At 33.8% G+C, this 27,301-nt stretch overlaps 1 protein-coding gene and 2 long non-coding RNA genes across 3 annotated transcripts; 2 read left to right on the top strand and 1 right to left on the bottom strand.

The window, feature by feature from the left end:
• Positions 1-11,289: 11,289 nt before the first annotated feature.
• LOC145796830 (uncharacterized) lies at positions 11,290-15,111 on the bottom strand. The gene is made up of 3 exons (XR_014337396.1): positions 15,022-15,111; positions 12,369-12,484; positions 11,290-11,681 (listed from the first exon to the last, which is right to left on the bottom strand). It is a non-coding gene; the product is annotated as an uncharacterized LOC145796830 (long non-coding RNA).
• Positions 15,112-15,316: 205 nt separating this feature from the next.
• Positions 15,317-23,853, top strand: LOC145797593 (uncharacterized). Its single transcript, XM_082884970.1, has 3 exons — positions 15,317-15,718; positions 21,484-22,675; positions 22,801-23,853. The coding sequence occupies exons 2-3, from the start codon at positions 21,491-21,493 to the stop codon at positions 23,851-23,853; spliced, it is 2,238 nt and encodes a 745-aa protein (XP_082741096.1). The 5' UTR covers positions 15,317-15,718; positions 21,484-21,490.
• A 1,591-nt stretch (positions 23,854-25,444) lies between these two features.
• LOC145798426 (uncharacterized) lies at positions 25,445-26,720 on the top strand. Its single transcript, XR_014339273.1, has 3 exons — positions 25,445-26,304; positions 26,384-26,590; positions 26,678-26,720. It is a non-coding gene; the product is annotated as an uncharacterized LOC145798426 (long non-coding RNA).
• The last annotated feature ends 581 nt before the right edge of the window (positions 26,721-27,301 follow it).

Below are 27,301 nucleotides of genomic sequence, written 5' to 3'. Positions count from 1 at the left end.
GCACTCAATGATGAAAGTTACGCTGTGTCGACGGTTTGAATTCTCAATGAAAGAATTTGGTTTTGAGTTTTAATTCCAAACCTTACACCCCATTTTAATCAAAACTATTTTAGACCTTAAACCCCTCTTTTTAAAAATATTTTTCCAAATGTTTCTACGATGTTTTGAGGCTCGTATTTCGTTTAAAATATTACACTTTTTAGTAAACCGAGTAAGGACAAAGTGGAAATAAGTGAAAGGGAGGTGAAATCTTTGAAAAATCTTTAAAAACATCTTATTTATAGGTTTGGAGTTGAAGGAAATAAGAAGGGTTAGAAGAAAACTAGTTAGGGGAAAGGTTGGGTATCAATCCGTTAAGAAAGAAATGAGTAGCCTTCACTAAATTAGGCATATCTCTTTGTAGACTTAGAATTTATATATGAGGCCACCACTATTGGAAAGTAAACTTTTGAGGCTTCAATTTAGACTCAAGAATCACCTAAAACCGAATCCGGATAAAGGAGATATGTCTGTTTGAAGTCAGACTTGAGAGTAGTTTTTTTTTAACCCGACCAGGTTTCAATTAAAAATAGTCCATAAGTGCCTTTTAGACCCCGCTTTTCATTTTTGGGCCCGGCCGTGTGTTTTGTGGCCTAGTCGGGTCTCATTAGCGACAAACAGGACAATCGGTAGGAATTCACCAATTGTTATTTTTTTGTAGATATTTATGACCTATTTGTCTCAAATTCTATAAATACGAGGCCTCCCCTCTGTTTTAAGGGTTAAAGAATTTTCAAACACCCTAAAAGGCATTTGAGAGCTCCTCCTTCCATTGTAAGGCATCCTTTGCTCTTGTATCACCTTTAAGTTATAATTACACATTAGATACACCATTAGAGCTTGGACTTGGAGCTTTTGTTGAGACTTTGACACCATAATTCAAAGGCTTGAGAGTGTTTTGGGTCAAGTTTGGTTTGCAACAATACATCCTCTTTAAAGAGGTATAAGTCTTACCATCTCTTTCCTTTGTTTATACTAATCATTTTCTTCATTTTCTTTGAATTTTTGCACTGTTGGAAGCTACTTCAAGGGTTGAAATATGTGATTTAATTCACAAATTGGAGGAGTTAGCCACCCCTCCTTAGGCATGCTTGCTTAGCTTGTTCTCCCCTATTTTCATTCATTTTTTCTACCATTTTTGAAGTGTTTTAAGTACTGTTTTTTGGTTTTAGGGGCTGTTTAAGTCATTTAATTAGTTTATGCTTTGAATATTATGTTTGTAGTGTTGTAAGTCCTCATGGATTTGGTTGTTTAGGCCTTAGACACCAATTCATTTGAGTTGATAGCTTTGTTTACTTAGTTTTCATGCAAAGAGTCCCACTTTTGTAATAATCAACTTTGCATAATCATTTATGCAACCTCTCTCCTTTCTTGGTTTTTTTTACCTTTTTTTTTTTTTTTTTGTAAGAGTTGTTTCAAACGATAGTTGTTTAAGCATAAAAAAGAAACTTTCCATGCTTAATGGTTTAATTTCTTCGGAGGTTTATTACCAGGGCATTACATCTTTCTCTCATGTCAAAAACAACTTCTTATTTGACGCTTCTCTTCATTAGTGGACATAACTCTCACCTTTGGACAAAATAACTAAATAAGTGGAAAGGTAAGTTAAAAAAGGCTAATAAAATTGGATTAAAACCAACGTAAAAAGGGCTGATAAAATTGGTTGGATTCAGTCGGATGTTATGCCAAATCCATCGCTTCTAGACTCATCACATACTAATTCATGATGTTTGATGACTCTTGAGGCATGTCTACCTCATTTCTTGAATTAATTTCATGATGGAAAGGAGGTGTTGCTTGTCTTTTATTACATTCATTAATATTTTGTCCTATCGTGTCTGAAATCGTCACGCAATCAACTTTCGCTTATTAATGGTTTAGGAATCAAATTCGTTCTTCTCATGAGTTTCTCCATGATATAGAAGAGCAGAAAGGACAAATATGACTTAGAAATGTTCTTTCTACACTGTTTTCACCTCAGAGCACAAAAACATTTTTCTGTAACAAAATAGGGCACGACCGGATTTTCTTGGACCCGACTGGGTCTCATTAGGGGCCAACGGGGCTCTAGTGTATGGTAAATAGGGCATTTTTGGTTGAAACAAAGGGCAGTAGCTGCGGGTGAAATAGAGCAGATTCCCAAGAGGCAGACAGAGCAGTTTCTGAGGGTTGCCTTCGTCGAGGGCGCATGCGATCTTTGTGCATACTTTATATATATTATTTTTATATCATTGTTGTAATGAATTAGATAGGATGTTATTTATTATTCATTTGGATTTGTAATAAGTAATTAATTTGGACACTTGAACACTCAGACCCTCTTGCATGAGGGCAAAATTGTAATATTGTGTATGTCTTCCAACCCCCATTTCTTTCTTCCTTTTATTTATTCGCTTATAATGGTAACATCATATTTTACACTTCCATGTCATTGCCATGGCTTATATCCACTTTTGCATGCATAAGGTTCGGCTCATCATGCTAATCAATGTCAACTTCAACTTTCTTAATTGAATACGTGCTTTATCGCATGCCTTGAATTGACTCACATGCCATGCTAGTAGTCGAGCCTATTAATTGCATGTTGTGTGCGTTGCATTAGTCATGTTGCATTGTTTAGGGTCATGTATTTTTTCTAACTATTTTCTCTAACTATTTTCTTTCTTTTAGCTCACCTCGGATATTTAAAGTAAGCATTTTTGCTTTAACATATTGCATGCGTGCGATTGTTGATATGTCAAGCATGCTTACCATGAGGCTAAGTGCTTAATTGATATATCTCTTGAATGCTTGTGGATGAAGACTTTTTCGCTTTAGTTGAGATTATTTGATTAATGTACATATGATATCACTTTTTTAGTGGTTCATATTCAAAACAAACATGAAATCAAAATGTTCTAAGTTTTGTGAAATTAGTCTATATTTGTGTGCATCACATAATAAAGATAGCATAATAATCAGAATAAGAGCATATAATGTAAATAAGAATCACATCATGATTAGTAGAGGCCGATCTTTGATTGGGTGAGTGGGGTACTCAATTCATGACCTTTCCCTCTCATACCTAAGTTCTTGAGCCAAGACACTTTGGTGATAACAAACTAATGGCCTTTGGCACGAGTCACGAGTTCCCCAAGTTTTTCAAAAATATTTAGGTGGCGACTCTGAAATCTGGAAATGCAGTCTATTTTTGGCATCTTTGATTCAAAACTCAATTTTCTAAAATGATTTGCCAAATTTGGACTCTTTTGTGTTTATCCGTTTCACATTACACTTGTGAAACCAGATTTAAAACCACGAGAGTCCGAATTGTACGGCTATCGTATCTGAGGAGACTAAACCCCTCCAAGGAGCACGAAAAGTAAGCTACAGAGACTCATCTGGATTTACAAACCCAAATGGAATTGGGGGTTTCTCAGTTCACAACAAAACAACAGTTCCTTTGATTTTAAGATGGTTCCATGGATTTCAATGGCTTCTCTCTATTTCAATTAGGATTTAGTTTTTTTTTTATTCAAAAATGTGCATTAAGATTTTTTTTTCAAAAAAAAAATGTATATAGAGAAAATTTAAATTTAATATTAAGGATGTGTTTTGATGTCTATTATAGTTATTTTACTTTAGGATATAATTGTCATTAAAATAATATTTCATTAAGTGAGTGCACTAAGATAAGTAGATGTGTGGAAATAGAATTTTCCAATATTATGTTCATAAGAACAAGCTCCCATAAAATGACTAAAATACTGACCCTAATCACCATCAACCTTCACCGCTTCTACAATTTCAACTCTGACAAACACTTCATCGATTTGGTCATCCATTCTCTCTCATCTTTCACCAAAACCCTAGCCTTTTATGTCTCTCTCGTTTGGAAGCGATGGCTCAACCTCAAATATGTCGCTTCTCTCCACGGTTCTTCGAAGTGTATTGTGGAGAGGAGGAGGTAGTGGTGTAGTCGAGTAGTTCTGCCTTGTCAGACGGCGCGTGGAGATGTTGAACATCGTGCAGACGAGAAGAAAGATGCCGCATAACATGACAAACAAACAACGAAAGAGGCTCTCTCTCTCCCTCTTCTCTATTTCTTTTTTGTTTATTTATTTATTTTATTTTTTATTCTTGTTTGTTTAGTGTTAGATTAGATGGCTAATAAATAAGTACAATTTGTAAATGTGTGTGTTTGTGCATGTGCGTGTGTGTGTGTGTATGTGTGTGTGTGTGTATCTCTATATATCTATTCTTGCATTCAAGATTGGATTGCATATCTATATAAAGGACAAGAAAATTTCAACAGATCATGAACATTTGAGTTTTTTTTTTCTTTGGGCTTGAAACTGTTTAATCCAGATCTTGTTATGGTTTGTATCTTTTTTATCTGTCTCTAGTGTTGCTCAGATGTGAACAGATACTGGATAATAGATAATGGAGTTTTTTTGTTGCGTCGCTCATCATTTTTTTTTCTTTTTTTGGTCTTTTGTAGGAGTACCTTTTTTTTTCCCTTATATGTTGTTGTTGTTGATAAGTTGTTGTTGTTGTTGTTGAATGGTGATGATGGTGATGGTGATCATGATGATGAATGTTGGCTTAGATGAACGTATATGTAATTGCGTTGAAAAGATAATAAAAAAAAAAAACACATATTTCAACAGTTATTGTTTCAAATAGATAAGAACAAAGAAAAACCCACATAATTTGAACATATAGAGAGAAATCCACAGAATTTTGAATAGACAAAAAAAAATTGAATAGATAGCAAAAAAATTTGAATAGATGGAAAAAAAAAAATTAAACAGATAGGGGAAAATAATTAATAGATTGGAAATATTTTGAACAGATAGGAAAAAATTTTGAACAAATAAAAAAATTTGAACAAATTGTCAGTAGATAAAAAAAAGTTAACAAATAAATTAAGGAGTAAAATTAAAGACAAAATATCGTTCAAAATAAACAAAAAGACTTCTCACTAAACGTAGATAGAATCTTTGCAGTTGGGGATTGCTGGCACGGCCAATCTCTGGTTGTTTGGGCCATCTCAGAAGTCCGACAAACTGCTTCGCAAGTCGACAAGTACCTCATGAGAGATGAATAAGACCACACAACCAATCTGATCGACAGTGGCAAAAGGCAACAAGATAGCAGCAAACAAACAGTAATGACATATATATATATATATATATGTAGCTCTATTTATCACGAAATAGACAGATGGCTTTGTTTTCACATCCTCATATTAGGCTCAGAGATTCAAAAGAACTCAAAGAGTGCAACAGAGTGGGATTTGCAGGGTTTAGTGGTACGTTCTTAGGGATTCTCTTAGATGGTGTTTTGTGTGTTGTCTTGTGTTTATAGTTTTGTGAGAGAGGTGGCCCTTGTGATGGTTGAAAAGAATAGTTTTTCCTTTGATCTGTTTTGGTTTCAGTTTTTTGAATTTTGAATTTTTTTTGTTTTTTGTATTTTTTTGTTTTTAGTGAATATTTTTAAAATTTTAAGTAATTTATTTACTTTTTTAGATGCACCTTACTTAAATGTATCTAAATAGTAAAATATTTGTGAAAAAAATATTTTAAAAATTTAATAAATATACAAAAATACGAAAACATACTGAATTTTCATTTATTTATTTTTTTTTTGGAATTTTTTGGTATTTAGTTTATTTTTTTAAGATTTTTTTCACAAATATTATACTTTTTAAGTGTATTTATGTCAAGTGTGTCTAAAAATTTTAAAAAAAAATTGTTTAAAACATTAAAAAAATTCATTGAAAACATTAAAATATGAAAAATAAAAAAGTAAAATTTTCTAAAAATTATTTTTTGAAAACTAAAACCAAACAAGCTTATTATGGAGAATTATGCAAGAAAGATGTTTTGTTAATCAGATTCTGAAATTGGTAACACACCATGTCTGAGTTATGCTCCTTTTGTTTACTATGAAAAGGTCTCTTGGTATTTGATATGACAAAACATGAAAGAATAAAAACCTTTTTTTTTTTTAAAGGGAAAAAAAAGAAGGTTTTATTGTAGTGTGAATTTTGATAAATATTTGACACTAAATACTCGAGTGAATAGAGTAAGGATATTTACTATATTTTTGCACTTGTGACAGGTTGCCATAGTTTCTATATATTTATACTTGAGAGGAAAAAGTTATCTCTCTTTAACTTTTTAGATATTCCTAGTTTGAAGTGAATTGTATTTTATGTGTGCATGCGATTATATTTTCTTGCATGTTTGTGTTTTGTATTTCTCCGGTCCTGATTAGGTACAAAAAAATATTTTTCACTTTCAAAGTACAATTTATTTGGGTAAAAAATATTATTCACTTCGAAAAGTAAAAAATATTTTTTGCACCAAAATCTTACCAATAGCCATCACATTACCATCCACTACAAAATAATTGACATATAGCAGCAGCCAAAACCGCTACTAAAAGTAATAAAAAGCGTCGCTAAAAACTTGCACACTTTTACCGACGGTTTGAATAGCGACTGCTAAACTGCTGCAATAGCCCTGTCGGCATAGGTGTATTGTGACACTTTTCTCAACCGTTGGTATAAATATTTTTCTTACGACGGTTGATATAGCGACGGTTGTAAACATCGCTATATCTCAAATCTACCCATTGCTTATATACCTTTATAGCGACGGTATGATTGTTGCTACAAAATTCGCTTTTGCAACATTTTGTCAACCGCTACTATATTTTGACTCTATTCCATCAATTTTACACTGTCGCTACAGCTATAAAATTTTTTTGAATTTTATTTGTAGCGACGGTTATTAACCGCGATTATAGACTATGTTTTACTATTCAATTACCAATAATATATAGCTTGAAATTTTCAATGGTTTGCTAACCATTAATTATTGTCTCCCACTAATCCCTGCTTACATAATCACCATTATATATGTATAAATGCACTATGTTATTCTAATAGCTCAATACTCAATAATTCTAAAAGGTAAAAGAATTTGCATTTTCATAATCTCAAAATATTCAAAACACCTTAATGAAAAGGTTCATTACATAAGTTTGTCATATCAAAATAGATCAAATGTTTCTAGCAAACTAATTATTGTCTCCCACTAATCCCTGCTTCCATGAAAAATGTTCAAATCGAGAAATGACGTCCATTTTGATGCTTTCATATTGTTCTATTTCCTGCAATGAAAAACGACTTCCATTTTGATTTTTTCATATTGTCTTGTTTCCTGCAATAAAAATGATTGAATGAGCATAAGTATCATTTTCAATTTGAAAATCTATAAATCACGTAATACAACATAGATGAGTGATTATTTGTTGGTCTTGGAGCATTACTCTATATCTCTTTCACTTGACACTCTTGAAGTTCTCCAAACTCTCACCAATTACTTTATATTTATTTACTTAGTCATGCAAAGCTAACAATTTAGAAATTACTTAGTTAGATCACATAGACAAGCTAGTTACATCAATGGACCATTTTGAAAATCCTAATACCGATTGCATGAGAAGAATACAGACTTCAGCACAACTCTGTACACAATATTGCATGGAAACAAATGCAGAATACTATAACAGAAGAAATCAATTCTGGACATTAATTCCACTCTAATTTAAGTACTGAACTAAGATTGATCTTCTAGGGATTAATTAGTTTACAGTAAATTTAGAGTTATGGCCTTAAAGGCATGACTAAATAGATTCAGAAACATAAGCATCCACAATAGATTCACATTTTATGTTCAATCTAAGAACTAGAACATATAGATAATTCTGATTATTCAAACATTTAAAAAAGCAATATCAATAATAGAATTAACCAAAAAAATTAAGATTACCCTTCATAACTACATAATAATTGATTCAACACTACCAAGAACCAAACTTTATATAGTAACAGATAGCATCAACAAGCTATAATGCATATATAGACAGATAAGTTAGTACCAGCTGTGCATGCTCCATTGACTATGGCAGCTCTGTTTTATTTCCCTATTTCTTGGTGGCTGCTGTTGGTATCTTACAAACGTTGAGGGGTGCTAACAAATGATTGGGTAAGCCTCGTGGTGTCAATCTAGTTGGGATAATGTTGGCTTACATTGATGCTCTTTACACTCCTCCCCTTTTAGTGATGTAGTAACATATGTTATATATGATTTTCTCATCAATAAAGTTCTTTTTTACCTCAATATTGAGGTATGAATGATTGGAGATATGCTCTATTCGTTTTATTTGGGTAAAATTCAATGCTTTGAATTTCTTTCCTTTTTCTTTTCCTTTTCTCTCCTCTCTAGAAAGAGCCTTGGAAGTTTATTTATTCCTTTTCCTCTACTTAATTTGCAACACAGCATTGAAAATTATTTGAAGTTTTAAAGTGATTTATTGTGATACAAGGGAATTAAACTTGATACGTTAACGGCAGGTATACCCTTAATATATGGGATGTTAGGGGCCAAAGGACAATCAGGTCTTACTGGAGGAACCACTTTGAGCAAACTGATGGCTTGGTATGGGTTGTTGATAGTTCTGATCTGAGAAGACTAGATGACTGCAAATTCGAACTTCACAATCTCTTGAAGGAAGAGGTATCTCTAATTTTTCTCATTCCTACATCTAGGCTTTTTACTCTATCTCCTTCTTTGTTGATTATAAAAGATGAATATGTCTATTGAGATATAGGATTAGAGCAAACACTTGTAATACTATAGCAGATTTGGATTAGGGTGTTTGTTGTCTAATTCTAAATTCTCTTTTGTTAGCCCACAACTTGTTCTAGTTGCAATTAACATTTTGTTTTGTCTAATAGCATGATTCATATGCCATGAGTCAATCTAAATAAGGGCTAATTATTTACTTTGATTTTATATTATATTTTTATCATGCTAGCGAATGGAATGGTTCTGTATCCTTTAAAGAATCTTATTGTTTAAGTACTGGACTGCATTCTTATTCTTATCACTGAATTTTCTGCTAGTTCATGTGTCTTTAACATTGTAATACTTGAAACAATTTTTTTGTAAATTACAACCTTTTTTTCTTTTATTATTTAGTTTATAGGCCCCTTACATGAAGACAATCTCCACCTTGTCCTTCATTTGAGAATTACAGTATATCAAAGAAGTTTAGCATAGTGATAAATATGTCTTTTTAACATCCATCACTTTTGTTTATTGTAATTAATCTTTAATTTCTAAGTTCTTTACAAAACTTCTTCCTGAATTTTGTTGGCAACTCTTACCTTCCCAACTTCTCCTGGTACTCTTGGGATTGGTTGGAAAATTTGATTTTTTTTTCACTTATTGGGTCCAGCTTTTGTCACTGTGTTAGAACTGTCTGTGTCTCCCTGCTGTGACATCTTTGATAAAAAATATTTGAAGTAAATGGATGGGAGGCCTCTGTCTTGGAAAGCAATCTTTTCTTAGTTTTTCCTTCTTGAGGGTTGAAGATGGTTGTGGATAATAATAGCCAAAGCCAAGTCACCACTACCTGGCTGTTGGCTTGGAAAAAAAAAAAGGATTACTGCAACATTTAAGTCTTTTTTTTACATTGTAAATAAAGGTCAGTACCTTTCCTTTTAGGAAAAGGTAATCATATTCTTATTAAAGGATCTTGGATTCTAAAATGTTTTGACTCGTAATGCTTGTATGGAGGTCCTAGATAGTAGAAAAAAGATGTCATAATTTGATTTTTGAATGCTATATTATGAAAATGTCTCTTCCTTTCTGTTGTTTCAGTTTGGCTATTAAAGCTTAAGAAGGTAGATATATGCATGTTCATGTTAGTTTCAAGTAAATACTGATACATTTTTTGTGTAATGCAGAGAATCCATATATTGGAAGCACTAAAGGCCTTTAGTGATATGGGAATGACTGGTAACTTCAAGAATTGTGTTCTTAGATTCAACAAAAAAAGGGTGTATATAAATGTTGAATTTCCTCTAATCACATTATTAAGTCAATAAAACATTACAAACTGCCTTAAGTTCATGGATAACAATTTTCTCAACAAAAACAAAAATAGAAAAACATAACAAACCTATAAAGAAAAGGGTAGGCACTATTACTCCATTGTGGCATTTTGTTAAATACCTAGCATACATAATGATTCCTTATTGCTATTCACAATTAGAGGCGTGAGATTTCACTTCACTAATTATATTGGTTAAAATATGAATGTCATAGATGATCAAATATATGTGTGTGTGTGTGTGTGTGAATATCATAATCAAAATTATTTTCCCAAATCAAAATCATTCAAGATGTTCATGAAATCCTTTAAGATAGAGAAATTTTGGAGATATTAGAACAATATGAATGGAATGGCAAGTACCCAAACTTGTCCGGAGACAGTGAAAGCAGAAAAAGAGAAATTGAGAGACTATAAGAAAGAGAGAGAGGCAAAGAGAGAAGCCAAGAGACTAGAAGAACGAGAGAGGCAGAGAAAGAGAAACAGAGAGAGTAGACTGACCTTGAAATCACATTGGTGTGTAGCTTGACGTCGTCGATACACCGGTGGAGGATGAACGAAGGCTCAATGATACTTCGTGAAAGAAGTGTTGATGGACTAGGGCACAAAATTGTAATCAAGGAGTTGAACGGTTTTTTTGGGACTGATTCTGATATGTATTCACCAAAAAATAATAATAATAATAATAATAATTCTGATAAGCGCGAAATGAGAATTTGTTTGGCGCCTTTATTTTGTTTGGCTCCTTTATTTTGTTTGGCTTATTATAGCGGTTGTGTTCAAACCGTCACTACAAAAAAATATATGGCAGCACTTTAAGGAAAAAATGCGGCTAAAAGTTTTATTTGTAATGGTGGTCAACAACTGTCACAATAGCCCATTTATAGTAGCATTTTTCGGGGCACTGCAATAAAAAACGCTGGTAAAACTTGATTTTCTTGTAGTGATCACAGGTGCCTCAAAACCGCCACCACCACCAAAAACCACTAACAATTAGTTTCAATATCACAAACAAAATATGAAAAAGTTTTCTACAAATTTTTTTTCTTCTAAAAATTGATTTTTGCCGAAACAAATTGCTGTGTTAATCAGAATTTGGAATTGGGCATCAAATTCCTGCCTCGTGCCCTTTCTAATGCAAACCAAAATCCAACACAACACCAAGAAGCAATCATCTCCATTGAGTTGCATCTCATTCAAATCTGTTAAGCATCCAAAGATGTAAAAATTTCACACGAATTTTGATACTAACGAAAACATTTTCTCAAGTACTGTGTTCTTACACAAAATGGGGAGAGATTGGAGCTCAAATCACATATATTAACATAGAAGCATATGGGCAGCCACTTGATGCTATAGAGGTCTGTAAGGTGGTAGCCTTGCCATATATGGCTCACGTTGCTGCTGCTAAAGAAAAGGATAAAAAGGAAATGGAAATGAAAGTAATGAGTTGACGGTATTCAACCTTCAGGCTTAAGTTCTAGTTCAGCATATGATTACATATTTAGCTGATTTATGAATTGCCAGGCACTGTTAAAACACAACAGTTCAGTGTAGTAGTAGTAGTAGTAGTAGTAGTAGTAGTAGTAGTAGTAGTTTCATATATCATATGATGGAAAATGGTAGAACAAATGTCAAAACACTTCCTTCCATGGAGGTCAGTCCACTGAAAGTCACAAGCAGCCACCCAACTGCAGAAGACATAGTGGAAAAAAGAATAAATAAAAAAATGCATAAGGATCAAGGTCTAATTAGAAAATTTCAGTAAAACTCGATCCTTATGGCTCAAATTTGGTCCAAGTTTTGTGTCTCCATAACATAACCTTCATTTTCTCTTTTCTTTTTTTTATACTTAATTTATTTTTTTATGTGAATGCATTATAAATTTGAAATTGAAAACATTTAATACATGATTAGAGACAAAAGTTTGTTACATATATGTGATGACAAAATTAATTAGATATATATACATAAGTTGTCATATCCTTAACATATTTTAGATTTTCCATATCAACTGTATCATGTAATACTCATATCCTATATCCAAATTTGTATTCGTATCCGTATCCGTATCCATATCCATACTTCATAGGCATGATCTACTTCAATGTCTGAATATCTATGATCAGATCTTTTAGGTAAGATATATATGTAAAATCAGCAAGACAAACTTGTCAAGCATAAAGATCAAACAGGTGGACACTCATGATCCTTGTATCATCATTGTGCTAATCATCAAACACTTACTTTCCAATAGAGCACTTTACAATTACTTTAAATGTATAGAATTGAAGTTTTAAGGTTGGATTTAGTTCTGATACAACCTCAGGTAAAAGAAATATTCAAATTCGACTCTATGGAAAGGACAGTACCCTTACCAGAACAGCTTCTATTTCCCTGTCTGTGACAGGTGTGCGCTTTGGCTGAAGAGAAGCTTTCCCTCCAACAGCAGTGTTGGTGGGCGCTGCTGGAACATCTGACCTTGATGCAGAACCTGGAAATTGATAATAACAAAAGGGTTGACTAACCAAACCAAAGTAAGCCTTGTGTCTCAATCAAGCGGAGTCAGCTACTACATGAATCATTTTTTGCCACTCTACTTGGTCAAAGGCTATATGCTTAATTAAATTAAATAAATTCATACTTTTTTTTACTAACACATCCCACATCAGTTTAGGTCTTCTCCCCCCCCTAAAATTTTCATCTGTGGTATTCATATTACTCTTCCTTACTGTTGCATTTATTCGTGGTATATAATCATAACATCCTAACTTGTTCTCTCTCAACTTATTTTCAATTGGTGCTACTTTTACCTTTTCACGAATATTTTCATTTTCAATTCTATCTTTCATAATCTTACCATACATCTATCTAAGTATTCTCATCTATGTTTTGTGTTTTAATTGCCTAGCATTCTATCCCGTAAAGTATCGTTGACCTTATAACTATTCTATAAAGAGTTGATTATGTACCTAAAATTCATACGAAAAAAATAACTACTTCAGTAAGATCCTTACGGTATGTTTGGTTTGCATTTGGGAGATGGGTTTTAGAAAAAAAATTATAAAAAATTGTTTAGTTTGAGTTTTTCTCAAAAAAATTTCAAAATCACTTTCTCTCTCTTACACATCAATCAATCACTTTTTATCTCTCCTCTCTCCTTCTCAATCACTTTTTCTGTCACACACATCTACTCAAATTCTCCCAAAATATCAAATCATCCAAAACTCCCAAAAAAACAACTCTCCCAAAATATACAACCAAACAAACCAAAAAAATTTCTAAACTCTCTCCCCAAATTTTTTTTCAAAAACAACTCTCCCAAAAACAAACCAAACAAGCCCTTAATGTTTGAAAACACCGTTTTTGCAGATGAATGCAAAATTACTTTAACAGTACTCCAAAGTACCAATATCCAATGTTTGAACTTTGAATCAAACCACCAAAGTATAAATTTGAGATTTTTACATTGTAGCTTCCTCTAAAAGGAGCACTTGAAGCCTAGTGTGGTGTCCAATTGCTGTTTAGCAACATTGATACATCTCAAAAAAGTAAAGAACAGAACAACAGTGGAAAGATATACCTTGAGACCTGGTTTAAGAAGTTGCAGTGAACAACACAGAAATTTTGTTTCCACTGCAAATTGACAAGATTGTAGGAAGGGAATTAGACCTCGCATTCCTTCTTCTATTTCTAAGTCAGTTGTCAAAATTTGACAACATTTCTCCTTCTTCAAAATTTCTCAACCCCTAATATCCCACAAAACATGGGGTACCTTCAATCCCATTCTTCTTACCAGTCGCCTACTGGCCAAACTGCTTCCTAACTGTGACATATTCAACCAGAGCCAAAACCTTGATATGTACATTTTTGACACCCATGGTCCTATGTAAGTGTGATGATCACACGATTAAATTTAGCAATATTTTTTCCAAAACATATCATGACTACATATGGAGGTTGTTGAATCAGCACCTTTTAGTGCTCGAGTCCCATGATTTAAAACAATGAACTAATTCATTAATAAAGAAGTGCTCCTAACTAGTACATGTACAATAATTTGAAGTAGTTCGTCTAGGGATACTCTATTCCGAAATCCCTATGTCCCTTTGTCCCAATGCATTGTCAGGCATGGTATATGTGTGTGAGAATCTCTCGACACGAAAATCTTGAGACAATCCTATGGCAAGGAGCTTGGGAGTTTATTGGGACCAAAAAGGATTTAGGGACAGAGAATCCCGTGCCAAGTAGTTCCGCCCTTGATCAGAACAATAGTGCTTCTAGCTAGTATAATGATATATATTTACTAACACATAAGCAAACCCTGTTGTCCAACCTTCTAGTCTTGTCCCAAATTAAAGTGAAATTTACTGAGTCCCCATGACTGATGCATTCATTTAGATTTGAACTCTCTTATGTTGCCATTACTCCATTTCACATCCTCATTTCACCTTCTTTTTAAAACTTCAAAAAAAAAAAAAAAAAAATCTATACTAATATCTCAGTTAGCAATGTGTATGAATACTAATCTCCTCCCTAAACTAATTTTACTTGGTAGCGTCAAGGCATTTACTAAATCTAGCATCAGATACCACTCATTTGAGATTGTTTAAAAATACATCAGGTGATCTCATTAGCTAAAAAATATCAAACTTAGATCAATCAATGATTCAAGAAAACAACATAGAGAAGCACAAACCCTAAATTTGCTAACCATAACTGACCCAGTTCATAAGACCAAGCAATTCCCAAAAAAAAAAAATTAATTTTTTGTTTAGGCAAAAGGAAAGAAATGAAAAAAACAATCAATTAAAAACTAAGCAAGTGAAGTGCAGTAAAATTAGTCAGAATTTCAAAAAAAGTAGTGGGTTGTGTTATGGAAGCAACAGAGAGAGAGAAGGAAAAAGATCAGAACTTGGTAATGAAGTAAAATAAACTGGCAGTTAGAAGCACACATAAATTTATAAATACCAAAAAAAAAAATAGATCGGAAGAAGAAAAGAGAGAGAAAGGGAGGGGGAAGGGAGAGACCTGACGCAGAGGATTTTGGGTATCGTAGTGGGAATTTGATGCTGGGAATTCTCCCCATCACTTGGAATCCTCCTCCACCCATATCTCGGAGGCTTTTCCCAATATAAGCCATTTTTGTATTGTATTTCCAAAACTAGGCGAACTTCTGACGGAATTCCAAAACTAAGTTAAAGCGCCATTACTATTCGCGCTTTTACTATTAGGAGCGCAAAAGTAGATGAACAGGAAAATCGCTATTACAAATAGCGACTTTGATTAATAAGTCGCTATTACAAATAGCGCTTCTAGTGTTTGTTTTTCTGCGGATAAAAACGCTTTTCCTAATAGCGCTTTTTTCAAAATTGCCCAAAAACGCTATTTCTAATAGCGATTTTAACAAAAAATTTTCCCCAGAAAAAACGCTATCTCTAATAGCGATTTCAGTTCAAATTTTGTTGCCAAAAAAACGCTATTTCTAATAGCGATTTCATTTAAATGAAATCGCTTTTTATATCAGCGTTTTCAAAGTCCTCATATATACGAACGAACCCCCCCCCTCATTTGCATACGTTTTTCAGATTTTCAGACTTAGGTTTTTGGCTCTCTGCTCTCTGCTCTCGCTCGCTCTCTGCTCTCGCTCGCTCTCTCTCTCTCTGCTCTCGCTCCTCCATCTCAGCTCGCTCTCGCTCTCTGTCTCTGCTCTCTCTCTCTCTCCGTGGTATGACATTAACCCTAATTTTATGTATTTAGTTTTTGTGTTTGTAAATGTGTTGTATTTTTCTGTCAATGTTAGGGTTTTACTTGTGAATTATTAAATGTGTTAGGGTTTTTATCATTGTGGTTATGAAATTAGGGTTTGGAATTTTTTGGCATACGGGTTAGGGTTTTTCTGTCAATGTTAGGATTTTTAAATGTATTTGAATTTTTTGGAATCAGGGTTAGTTTTTGAATTTTTTGGAATTATTAAATGTATTTTTCTGTCAATGTTAGGGTTTTTATCATTGTGGTTATGAAATTGAATATGGTTATGAATGTTTATGCTTTGTCCGTGTGGTTGTGGTGATGAAATTAGGGTTCGATATTAGATTGTTCACATTATTAGGAATGTTCAAATTAGGATGTCATTTTAGGGTTCACATTATTAAGTGTTGTAATGCATTTGAATTTTTATGCTTTTGAATCATAAATCGGGTTTGGAATTTTTTTAATTTTTTGAATTTGTTAAATAAATCATAAATATGAGAATTGAGAATTGAGAATTGAAATTTGGAATGATGAAATTCGTAAATCATCAATTCATATAATTGATAATTGTTAATGTGATATTATGAAATTCATATAATTGAGAATTGAGAATTGAGAATTGAGAATTGAGAATTGAAATGACGAAATGTTTATATTTTTAAATTTGAAATCAGGAATTAGAATTTTGAAATTATGCTTGTGAATGAAAATGTCTATATTTTGAATATTGAATAAACCAACGTACATTTGTTGAATTGGAAATTGTTTTTTTTTTGCTTGTGAAGAGGAATTAAAAGGAAATTAGGGTTTTAAAAGTAATTTTTTTTAATTAAGAATTGCGATTAAAAAATCCGAAATTCATATATTTAATTTTGACTCTATTTTATTAAAAAGAAATATTTTTATTGGTTTATCAAAATAAAGTATTTTTAATTTGAAACATATACTGTCATTATATAATTTTAAATAAAGTATTTTTATTTATTTGGTTTTTTATTTTTTGGAATAAATTGAAATGCTTTTTTTTTTTTTGTAATATTATAGCATCAATGGATTTTATTTTTTTGGTTCTAATATTATAAAATTAATAGATTAAAATCTAATTGTAAGTGAAATTCAACAATCTATTTCAAAGAATTGTTTCAAGTTAAATGAGCTTCCAAATAAAGAAAGTAATATTATTTATATGATTTATAAATTTATATTTTATTTATAATGAAATATTAATGTTTTTGTTTTTTTATTCAAGAGGGTACTATCATTTTATTTTGTTATATTTTTTTTATAAATTAGTTAATTTCATTATTTCAGATGTGAGAACATTTTTGTCTATGTACAAAAATATCTAAGTTTCATCATATTTATTTCTATTTATGTTTTACATTCTCCTATACAAATGAAGATAGTTAAAATAATTAAATACATTGGGCACATGTTAAAAAGACGCTTGTCATAATGTGCTTAAGCCTTCAAGTCCCATGGGATTTGCTAATTAAGGTCCGTTTGACCAGAGGTAAATTGGCTAAAATATTTGGCTGAAAAGACTACTAAAAAAAAAAAAAATCAAAAATCAAAAAGTTAACAAATTCAACCCTATTAGCCTCTATTTGGGAAGAGACTTTTTGGGCTTTTTTTGGCTAAAATAGCCACAAAAGATAAAATAAGCTATTTTAGTCACAATAAACAAAATATCACATTCAACCCATAATCCTTACACTCTTCTCTCACAAAAAAAGTCAAAAAAGTCAAAAAGTCAAAAAGTCCTTCCCAAACCAAACTTTTTAGCCCAGGCTAAAATAGTTAAAAAAGCCAAAAAAACCAACCCACTTCCCAAACAAAGTCTAAGTAAAAGATCACATCATATATATCAATCATTTTTTTCCTCACAACTATTTATTCAATTAAAAAAAAATTCCAAACACATTAATTTTTTTCACCTCATAAAAAGACCAAAACATTAAAAAGCTACTAAAAAAATAAAGTTCCCAAAAGGGTACTAAAATGTGATAATGTAGGATTTTACAAAATAAACGGTTCGAATCATCGAAACGGAACTTGTGATGGGCTCTATAGGCTCCTCAAGTTCTCTCTTATTGAGATCTCAATATGAGAAAAATCCAAAGTAATTATATGTTGGATCTGATTAACGAATGTTTCAAGGCACAGGGACTATAAGAACAACAACAACGTAAAAGATCATGTTATCTCTATTTATCTAATTGTCATTTATCTGTTCACGTGTCACTCATTTGTCCAAATTATCACCACAACTGTCGATGACTTTTCCGATGATGGTCCTGTGACTATCTAGCGACAGTCGAGTGATTGTGGTGTGTAAGGGTATAACTACACAAGAGTGAAAATAAAAATAAATAAATAAATCTTCAAAACAATAATTTGTTTTTTTTTTTCCACCAAAACCTTTTATTATTATGTCCTTATCAATAAAATAAATTAATCATTGACCTAATGCCGCATATACCCATCAAAATAGACTTTTCACCAATTTTTTCATTCCAATTGTCATAAAAACTGAATTAAATTAACCAAAATGTTAAAGACCCTAAAAAATTTATTAAAATTTCTACTAAATGTCTCACGTAGGTGTGGAATCTACATGGGACCTGCATGGTATGGGTCCTACGTGAGACATTTAGTAGAAATTTTGATAAATCTTTTAAGATCTCTAATATTACTCTTAAATTAAACATTCAACTATAAAAGTCTAACACACAATGACAAACATACAATAATAAAACCAACAAATGCAAGGATGAAAGACACACGCATGAATTGGGAGAGTCCATCCTTGAGCTCCAAACAAAGTGCAAGACTCTTGACCAACAAGCTAGTTCTTTGTTTCATACTTTTGCGAAGTGGGTTTATTAGTAGAAAGAAGAATCTCCAATGTCCACCCATTAATTACTATGTATTGCACCACTGGCATTGGACCCAAAAGAAAAATATTTTGAATATTGAATAAATTTGAATATTTTGAATGTTTATATTTTTAAATTTGAAATCAGGAATTAGAATTTTGAAATTATGCTTGTGAATGAAAATGTCTATATTTTGAATATTGAATAAACCAACGTACATTTGTTGAATTGGAAATTGTTTTTTTTTTGCTTGTGAAGAGGAATTAAAAGGAAATTAGGGTTTTGAAAGTAATTTTTTTTAATTAAGAATTGCGATTAAAAAATCCGAAATTCATATATTTAATTTTGACTCTATTTTATTAAAAAGAAATATTTTTATTGGTTTCTCAAAATATTTAATTTTGACTCTATTTTATTAAAAAGAAATATTTTTATTGGTTTATCAAAATATTTAATTTTGACTCTATTTTATTGAAAAGAAATATTTTTATTGGTTTCTGAAAATATTTAAATTTGACTGTATTTGATTTAAAAAAAAAAAAATTTGGTTTAATTTCGTTTGATTTATTTCACTATATTTGGGGTCAAGCAGCCAAAATATGATTAAAACATTTAATGAGCTGAATTTGTAATACATATAATAGTATTCTAGTACAAATTAAAATTTTATGAGAAAACTGAAGAAAATTTGAGAAAGTTTTTGAAATGGGTATTGAACGAACTGACTTATCGTCTTTTTCACTTTGTGATTGTCCACTACCATTGAAAAGGAAAATCTACTTTGTAATAAATTTAGAGTAGTTACAATATATGCATGAAAAGAGTAATAAATTATTTTAATTAATAGTCCATAGCAATTTCGTACGTAAGAAGGGGGAAAAAAAAAATTGGCACTTTGATGGGTAAGCATGTGTTTTGTAATACCAAATAATTGGTACGGATGGCCCGATAGATTCACATGGATAACTATCCAAAATGTAGTCCATACATTTAACCACCAACTTCAATTTAATTATCTGTAATTTTTTGCCATTATAAATTATTTCTGTAATTATTTTTTTGTTTTTGTATGTGTAAGAAAAAAAAGGAGTAAATAAATTTAATTTTTTTCTTACTTTTCAGAACGATCCAAAATGATCCAAAATCAAGTTTTCTTACTTTTCAGAACGATCCAAAATGATCCAACATGGAAACACTTCAAATAATTTTTCAGTTTCTAGTATCCAGGTTTCAACTTTCAGTGGCTCAATAACACCTAGAAAATTCAGAGGTTTCATCTTGTTAAATTTCTGAGTCAACCCGATAATGTCATTAATTATCAGTTCCACTTGCACTGAAGAAGGCGAAAGAGGTAGTTGTTGTCTCTGTTGTTATCTCATGGACTCGGTTAAAGCTTCTAACATTCTTTCCATTCTGCCATCAAAGGATTCAATCACATCATCACTTCTTGTTCTCTCCATTTGCTATAGGTAAATAGAGCACTAATAAACATAGGCAAATAGCTCGTTTATAGTTTTGACAAAGCTCAATTTCATTTCATGTCTAATTGTTTCAGACATGTCGTATAATTTCACATACACTAACACATGCTGATGTAATGCCCCTAATTCTGTCTAGGACATCTAGTAGCTTATATGGACTCATGTGTACGGTATAACTCGTGCTCTGATACCACTCTATCACGACCCAAACCCGCTACTATAGGTATGACCGGCCAGTAATCCTAAGATTACCGAAGGCCACTTAAATAGATTTACAAAATTAGGGGTTGGCGGAAGCAAATATCATAATTATTCTGTCCATAGAGGTGTGCAGACATATATGCATGAAAAGAGTAATAAATTATTTTAATTAATAGTCCATAGCAATTTCGTACGTAAGAAGGGAAAAAAAAATTGGCACGTTGATGGGTAAGCATGTATTTTGTAATACCAAATAATTGGTACGGATGGCCCGATAGATTCACATGGATAACTATCCAAAATGTAGTCCATACATTTAACCACCAACTTCAATTTAATTATCTCTAATTTTTGGCCATTATAAATTATCTCTGTAATTATTTTTTTGTTTTTGTATGTGTAAGAAAAAAAAGGAGTAAATAAATTTAATTTTTTTCTTACTTTTCAGAACAATCCAAAATGATCCAAAATCAGTTTGTTGTTTTAATTTTATAAGAAAGCCTCTATGCCCTCTACAAAATGGACGAGGGTTACTAGTTCACATAGGAAATAACTTTGTCATTAAGGTCCGTAATGGCACAAGTTGGAGCAAATCAAATTAACTTATATTTTCCATAAATCTGAACAATTACATCACCAGGTTAAAAAAATCTCTCTCAATGTTTGCACCCTGTATTTTATATTGTCCAAATCAATCGCGTCACCCTCTACTAAATATCTCTCAACCTATTTTATTTTTCGCCACTAATTCGAAAGAATTAAGACAACAAGTATACTTCTTGTTATGTGTTTTTTAGATGAAGACAATAGAGCAATGACAACAAAGAACATTCACGTTGAAAAGATAAGAGTCTTCACATACGAAGTAAATGAGACACAATATATAACTCCACGTATAGATGAAATCTCAGCTGTTCTGTTATACGAATAAAAATAAGTGAACAAAATGAGAAAATAAACAGTAATAATCAAGTTGAGACACAAATATATAGTTGACAAAATACAAATTGAATTAATGTTTCACCTCTACAGTTCCTTCAACCCTGGAAAATATAAATTGATAAAAAATTAGAGGGTTGCTTTTATTTGTGGCTTCTGCAAATTTTAATGTTTATTTTACAAGTACAATTCGATATATGTATATTGTTGATATTTTAATATTTATTGTTTCATTGAAGCAAGTATATGGCAACTGTTCCAATTATCTTTTACTGGGGGGGAAACATAATTCGGGATCCCGATGAAGGTGTGTTATATGATGCTGAGCCGAAAGGGATATATATGGTGCAACTTGGCACCACACTTGGCAATTTGGAGGAGATGTTTATGTCCAAGGTCGCAAGTTACGGGGAAACAGTCCGATTGATCTTCAAATGTAGATATCCTTATCGCCAGTGGCAAGCAACCAGCAAATACAAAATATTACCGATAAATGACGATGAGGCGTTGAACACCGTTTTAAGTATCGGTGGAAATTTCGAACCACCAAATTGTTTGGAAGTGTACATTCAGAAAGAGGTTGTACAGAATCTTCCGAATGTAACACAGATGGAATCGCATCCGTTCACTACATTGCTGACACATGGGGTTGACACGACAGCATTTCAGTCTCCTATGTATGAATCAAATGAATGTTATGCAGCTGGCTACACACAACAGACATTTCATGGCCATGGTGGAGAATCAAGTTCACATGGTGGATACGAGACTGAATTTCACAATAACACCCAAGATGTGCCCACCTATAGCCATCATACGACTCCAGTTGAAGTTGCTGGTAATATGGCTGAAACGGTTAATTTTGTGCAGTTTGCTGACAGTGACATGTACGGTCCTGATGTCGCCCTAGACAATGATGAGAATGAAATGTGTGATGAAGAAAATTTATTGGGCGGATCAGATGATGATGATGATGAAGAAGATGATGTCGACGCTCCCGTTGATATTCAGAATGCCCCCATTCCACCTAGACCTGAAATCCCTTTCTTTGAAAACATTCACATGGGTGGTGATTTTGACATTAGTAACCGCGATGTCGTTCCCCGTAACCGAATCTGGAATGCTGAAAATCCAGAGTTGGACAAAGGGATGGTTTTCGTTGATAAGAAGCAACTCGTACATGCTGTGAAATTGTACCATGCAACAAATAATCGAGAGTACAAAGTCGTAACCTCCAAGCGAGACATTTGGGTGTGTGCTTGCAAGCACGACTGTAGATGGTGGTTGCGTGCATCTCTTAGTAAGAGACATGGGCTTTTTGAAATAAAGCAGTATAGGGGTCCTCACCATTGTTTATACCCACGAACGAACAGGGACCACACAAATATTAGCTCCAGTTACATTGCTTCTCATCTTTTGGGACAAGTTGCGGTGAGTATACAAAATAAATGTTTACATTTATATACACATTGTTTATTTAAAGTGTTCACACCAAAATTGTGTCTTTAAAGTGTTCACACCAAAATAATCTGACTCATAGGTATTGTTGTATGCAGAACGAACCTGATATGCCCATTAAGAATGTCATCGAAGACATAAAAAAATCCATGAACTATACTATACATTACAAGAAGGCGTGGCATGCAAGGGCAAAGGCAATTCGAATGGTATTCGGAGATTGGGATGAATCATATATGATGTTGCCTAAATTCATGTATGCATTACAAACATCTAATCCTGGTACCATCGTGCAATGGAAGCATAGATATACCGGAAATACAACCATTATGCCCGTCTTCCACTTTGTTTTTTGGTCTTTCAAACCCGTCATCAATGGATTCAGACATTGTAGGCCTGTTATAACCATAGATGGTACATTCTTATACGGGAAATACACTGGTGTGTTGCTTGTAGCAACGATTGTCACCGCCAATGGCAAAGTACTACCGCTTGCATTTGCTGTTGTCGACAAGGAGAGTTTGGAGTCTTGGTCGTTCTTCATTTCAAATATCAAGGAACATATTGTCATGGACCGACAGGGAGTGACTTTGATATCCGATCGAGCTGAGAGTATTTTAGCTGCTGTAAGGCGGCATTGGTTGAATCCCTCGCTCCAATTTGTTGGATATCATCGGCACTGCCTTCGACATGTTTGTAGTAACTTTAACACTACGTTCAGAAATAAGGAGCTGAAACAACTTCTATGGAAAGCAGGAAGTGCTCATCAACGACGAAAGTGTAATGGTTACTTACAACAAATACAGGCTATTGACCAAGAAGCCATCACTTGGGTTTACAAGATGAATCCTGAGGAGTGGGCCCTTTCGTATGACGGTGGACATCGCTGGGGGGTATTGACTAGCAATGATGCAGAGTGCTTCAATAGCGTCTTGAAAGGTGCAAGGAACTTACCTATCTCAGCTATGGTAGAATTTACATTTCGGCGGCTTGTAAAATATTTTGACGAGATGGGAGCCCAAGCTGAACTAGATGTACGAAATGAGTTCCAATACCCTAGACAGATGCAAAAAACTATTGAGGATGGCATCGCAAGGGCAAATACTTTCAAGTTGATATCATATGACAGGTTAGTTTGTAATATAAATTAAATTATTGTTATTATGTTGTCAATTTAACTACACCTAAAAACATGAACTTCATTAGTTTCTATTATAATTTTTTTATAGGCCACGCCACGTGTTTGAGGTGCAAACATCTTTTCGCCATGGACGAGGTCGCAATACACAAATTGTGCGGATGAATCAACCCACGTGCAGTTGTGGGAAATATGAGATACGACACTATCCATGTTCTCATATGCTCGCTGTAATGTCTGAATGCGGTGACAATCCATTCGAGTACGTTGATCCAGTATATAGGCTTCCTGTATACATGAGGGTTTGGGAAACTAAATTCAATCCAATACCGCATCAAGATTATTGGGCTGATCCGCAGTGGACTTTAATGCCTAATGTACTGCGTCTGCGACAAGTGAAACGGGGTCGTGCATCTATGTCTCGTATTCCGAATGAGATGGACATATCAGATAGGCGTTTGACCGCTCGTTGCAGTGAGTGCCAGCAGACAGGTCATGACAGGCGAACATGTCCGGCGCGACTTGGTCGATGAAGACTATGTAATACTTACATATTGTAATAAAATCTTTTTGTAATTCTTTATTTGTAATAGATCATTTCCTTTTCTTTTGTAATTCATTATTTGTAAACGGGGTCATACATGTAATAGAACATTTTTTATTTGTAATAGATCATTTCTGTTGTTTAATTCTTGGGTTTGGTTATGGTGTGCAACTTACACCTTACACCTTATACCTTACACTTACACCTTACACTTACACCTTTTGTAAAAAATTAAACCTTACACTTACACCTTTTTTGAGGTTGCACACCATGTGCAACCCACTTACACCTTACACCTTACACTTACACCTTACACTTACACCTTATACTTATACTTACACCTTACACTTACACTTTTTGTGTAAGTGGCACATGGTGTGCACTTGCACACTTAAGAAAACTCCTTAATTCTTTATATATTGTAATTGTTTTATTTGCTTGACGAAATTTACAACTATCATAGTTTTTATTCTCTACTTCATTCAAAATGTTTATTACAGAATTTTGTGAATTACATGTACGTAATTTACATGTACGTAATTTACAAATTTTTTACTTTATTGCAAAACAAAAATTACAAAATCAATAATGAAGTTGTCGAATATGCCATAAATGTAACGAATTTTGTCAAATATGTCAAAATCAATAATGACGTTATGTCAAATATGCCAAAATCAATAATGAAGTTTTGAAAAAAAAAATGATCATTCCATTTTGTTTGTAAATATTGACATACAAAAACTATCCACATGTTATTGGTCATTATTAAGCTTATGTAACTGATATCGTAAAATGACTTTGTAAAAGATTTTTATATTAGTCCGAAGCATAGATAACGATAGGTTATGTTGAATTGCTTATCATATTTAATGGGCACATAATATGCAAAATTTTGATTTTAGTTAATTGCTTCCATGTTAATGGCACACAAATTTATACTTTTAAAATAATCGACCACATTTATTTTTCAAGTCGTCATGTACATAATAATTTCAGCTTAATTGATATAGTTAAATTACATGCTCACCAATACAGTTTTTCAAAATGTATTTGTTTTTCAACTGTACAGGCTTCATGGCACATCTACCTGATGAGGTCCCCCTTTTGAGTCATCCACATCGGGCTGACAGTATATGGGAGGACCCGGTATGCAATAACGTTTGTTGGACTTTACGCGTACAATGAAAATACACTGCATTTTGTTTTTCATTTCCTTGATAATGCTATAATTTAAAATACTCATTCTGTTATGCAGGACCAGTCACGCACCGTGGTGGCATGCCGACGGGGAGATTCCGGCCTGTGGGATCGTCCATTGGACCATAGAGTCTTGCAGTGTCTACTACGCGCGGGATTCTATTGTGTATATCGTATAGGCCATATCAGACTGGACCACCCACTCATTACTGCTCTCGTCGAGAGATGGCGCACAGAGACTCATACATTTCATTTCCCGACCGGTGAGGCCACCGTCACATTGCAGGACGTATCTGTCCTATACGGTCTACGGATTGATGGGTGAGCAGTTACTGGACTTGACCCATCATTGACGACGGAGCAGTGGATAGCGCTATGTGCTGAGCTATTGGGAGTAGCACCTACACCTGCAGACTTACAGGCAGGTAGAGTGAGGGTGAGGTGGCTGTCGGAGCATTTTCAGGGCGATTTTCCAGATGATGCTGCAGATGAGTTAGTACAGCAGCATGCGCGAGCATATATTCTGTGGCTTATTGGGGGGTACTTCTCCCTGATAAGTCACAGAACCTGCTCAAGCTGATGTATTTGCCACTGTTGAGAGACATTGACGTCATCGGCCAGTACAGCTGGGGCGCCGCGGCTTTGGCATGCTTGTATAGGATGTTATGTCGAGCCACTCAGGTGGGTGTGACTCAGATCGGAGGACCCCTTGTCTTGCTACAGGTTAGTAAGAATTTTATTACATGTCAATTCATATTGTATGGCATATATCAGTATTGTAATTGCATTCAAACTATTGCAGATTTGGGCGTGGGAGAGATTGATTCGCATTGCCCCGTCTAGGCGGCAACTAGTTGCTCCTGGTGAGGTTCCCATCGGGCAGGGAGACATGCAGATGCCGGCCGGACCTCGAGGTAGCCGATGGAGGGTTGACATGAGCCACGAGGTCGTATCGACCCACGTAGTGGTCGTGTATAGAGACCAGCTTGACCGGATGATAGACGGCGAGGTATCAAATTTAAATACCTAAATTTTAATTGTCATATGGACTGTATATGTTTATGACCGATTTTTAATAGACTTGTCGTTATTGTAGTTTATCTGGCAGCCTTATGCTGATGTCCTCCACACGCTCCCAGACTATTGCCGCCTAGGTGAGGATATATGGATGGCGAGAGTACCACTCATTTGTTATGACGTGGTTGAGTGGCATCTCCCTGATCGTGTCCTCCGACAGTTTGGTCGGGTCCAGGCCGTGCCGGATCGGTGTGACACCGAGTGGCGGTTGCATGCGACGGATAGACGTGGCCGAGCGAGCACTGACTGGAGTCAGCATCATATGCGATACATACAGTTGTGGGATGCCCGTCGCGACACTATTGTACAGGCTGACTGGAGCGATGGGGTCCTCCCCTCTCCCGACCCTTACATGTTGTGGTATCGGCGACATACACACCTACTTGTCGGTAATCCAAGCCACCTGTCCGAGGCCGGATATCAGGGAGTTGGGCCTTCTCTCGAGTCATTGGTGAGTAGCGTACTATATCTCCGATAATTGTTAATATCATAATTGATTATTTTCAGTCAACTATAGCCTAATATATCTATTTTTTTTACAGGTGGTTCGAGCTGGGAGGTCATATCACTTGGCTGAGGACGCTATTTTCAGACGTGATGGACAGCTTGGTCTGCAGGCCCTTGTAGAGATCAGAGAGTTATT

This window comes from Camellia sinensis, chromosome 8 (genome assembly GCF_055761805.1).
Source record: "Camellia sinensis isolate YWXY chromosome 8, ASM5576180v1, whole genome shotgun sequence".
NCBI lineage: Eukaryota > Viridiplantae > Streptophyta > Magnoliopsida > Ericales > Theaceae > Camellia > Camellia sinensis.
The sequence above is the reverse complement of the archived record's forward strand: the minus strand, read 5'-3'. Positions and strand labels throughout refer to the sequence as shown.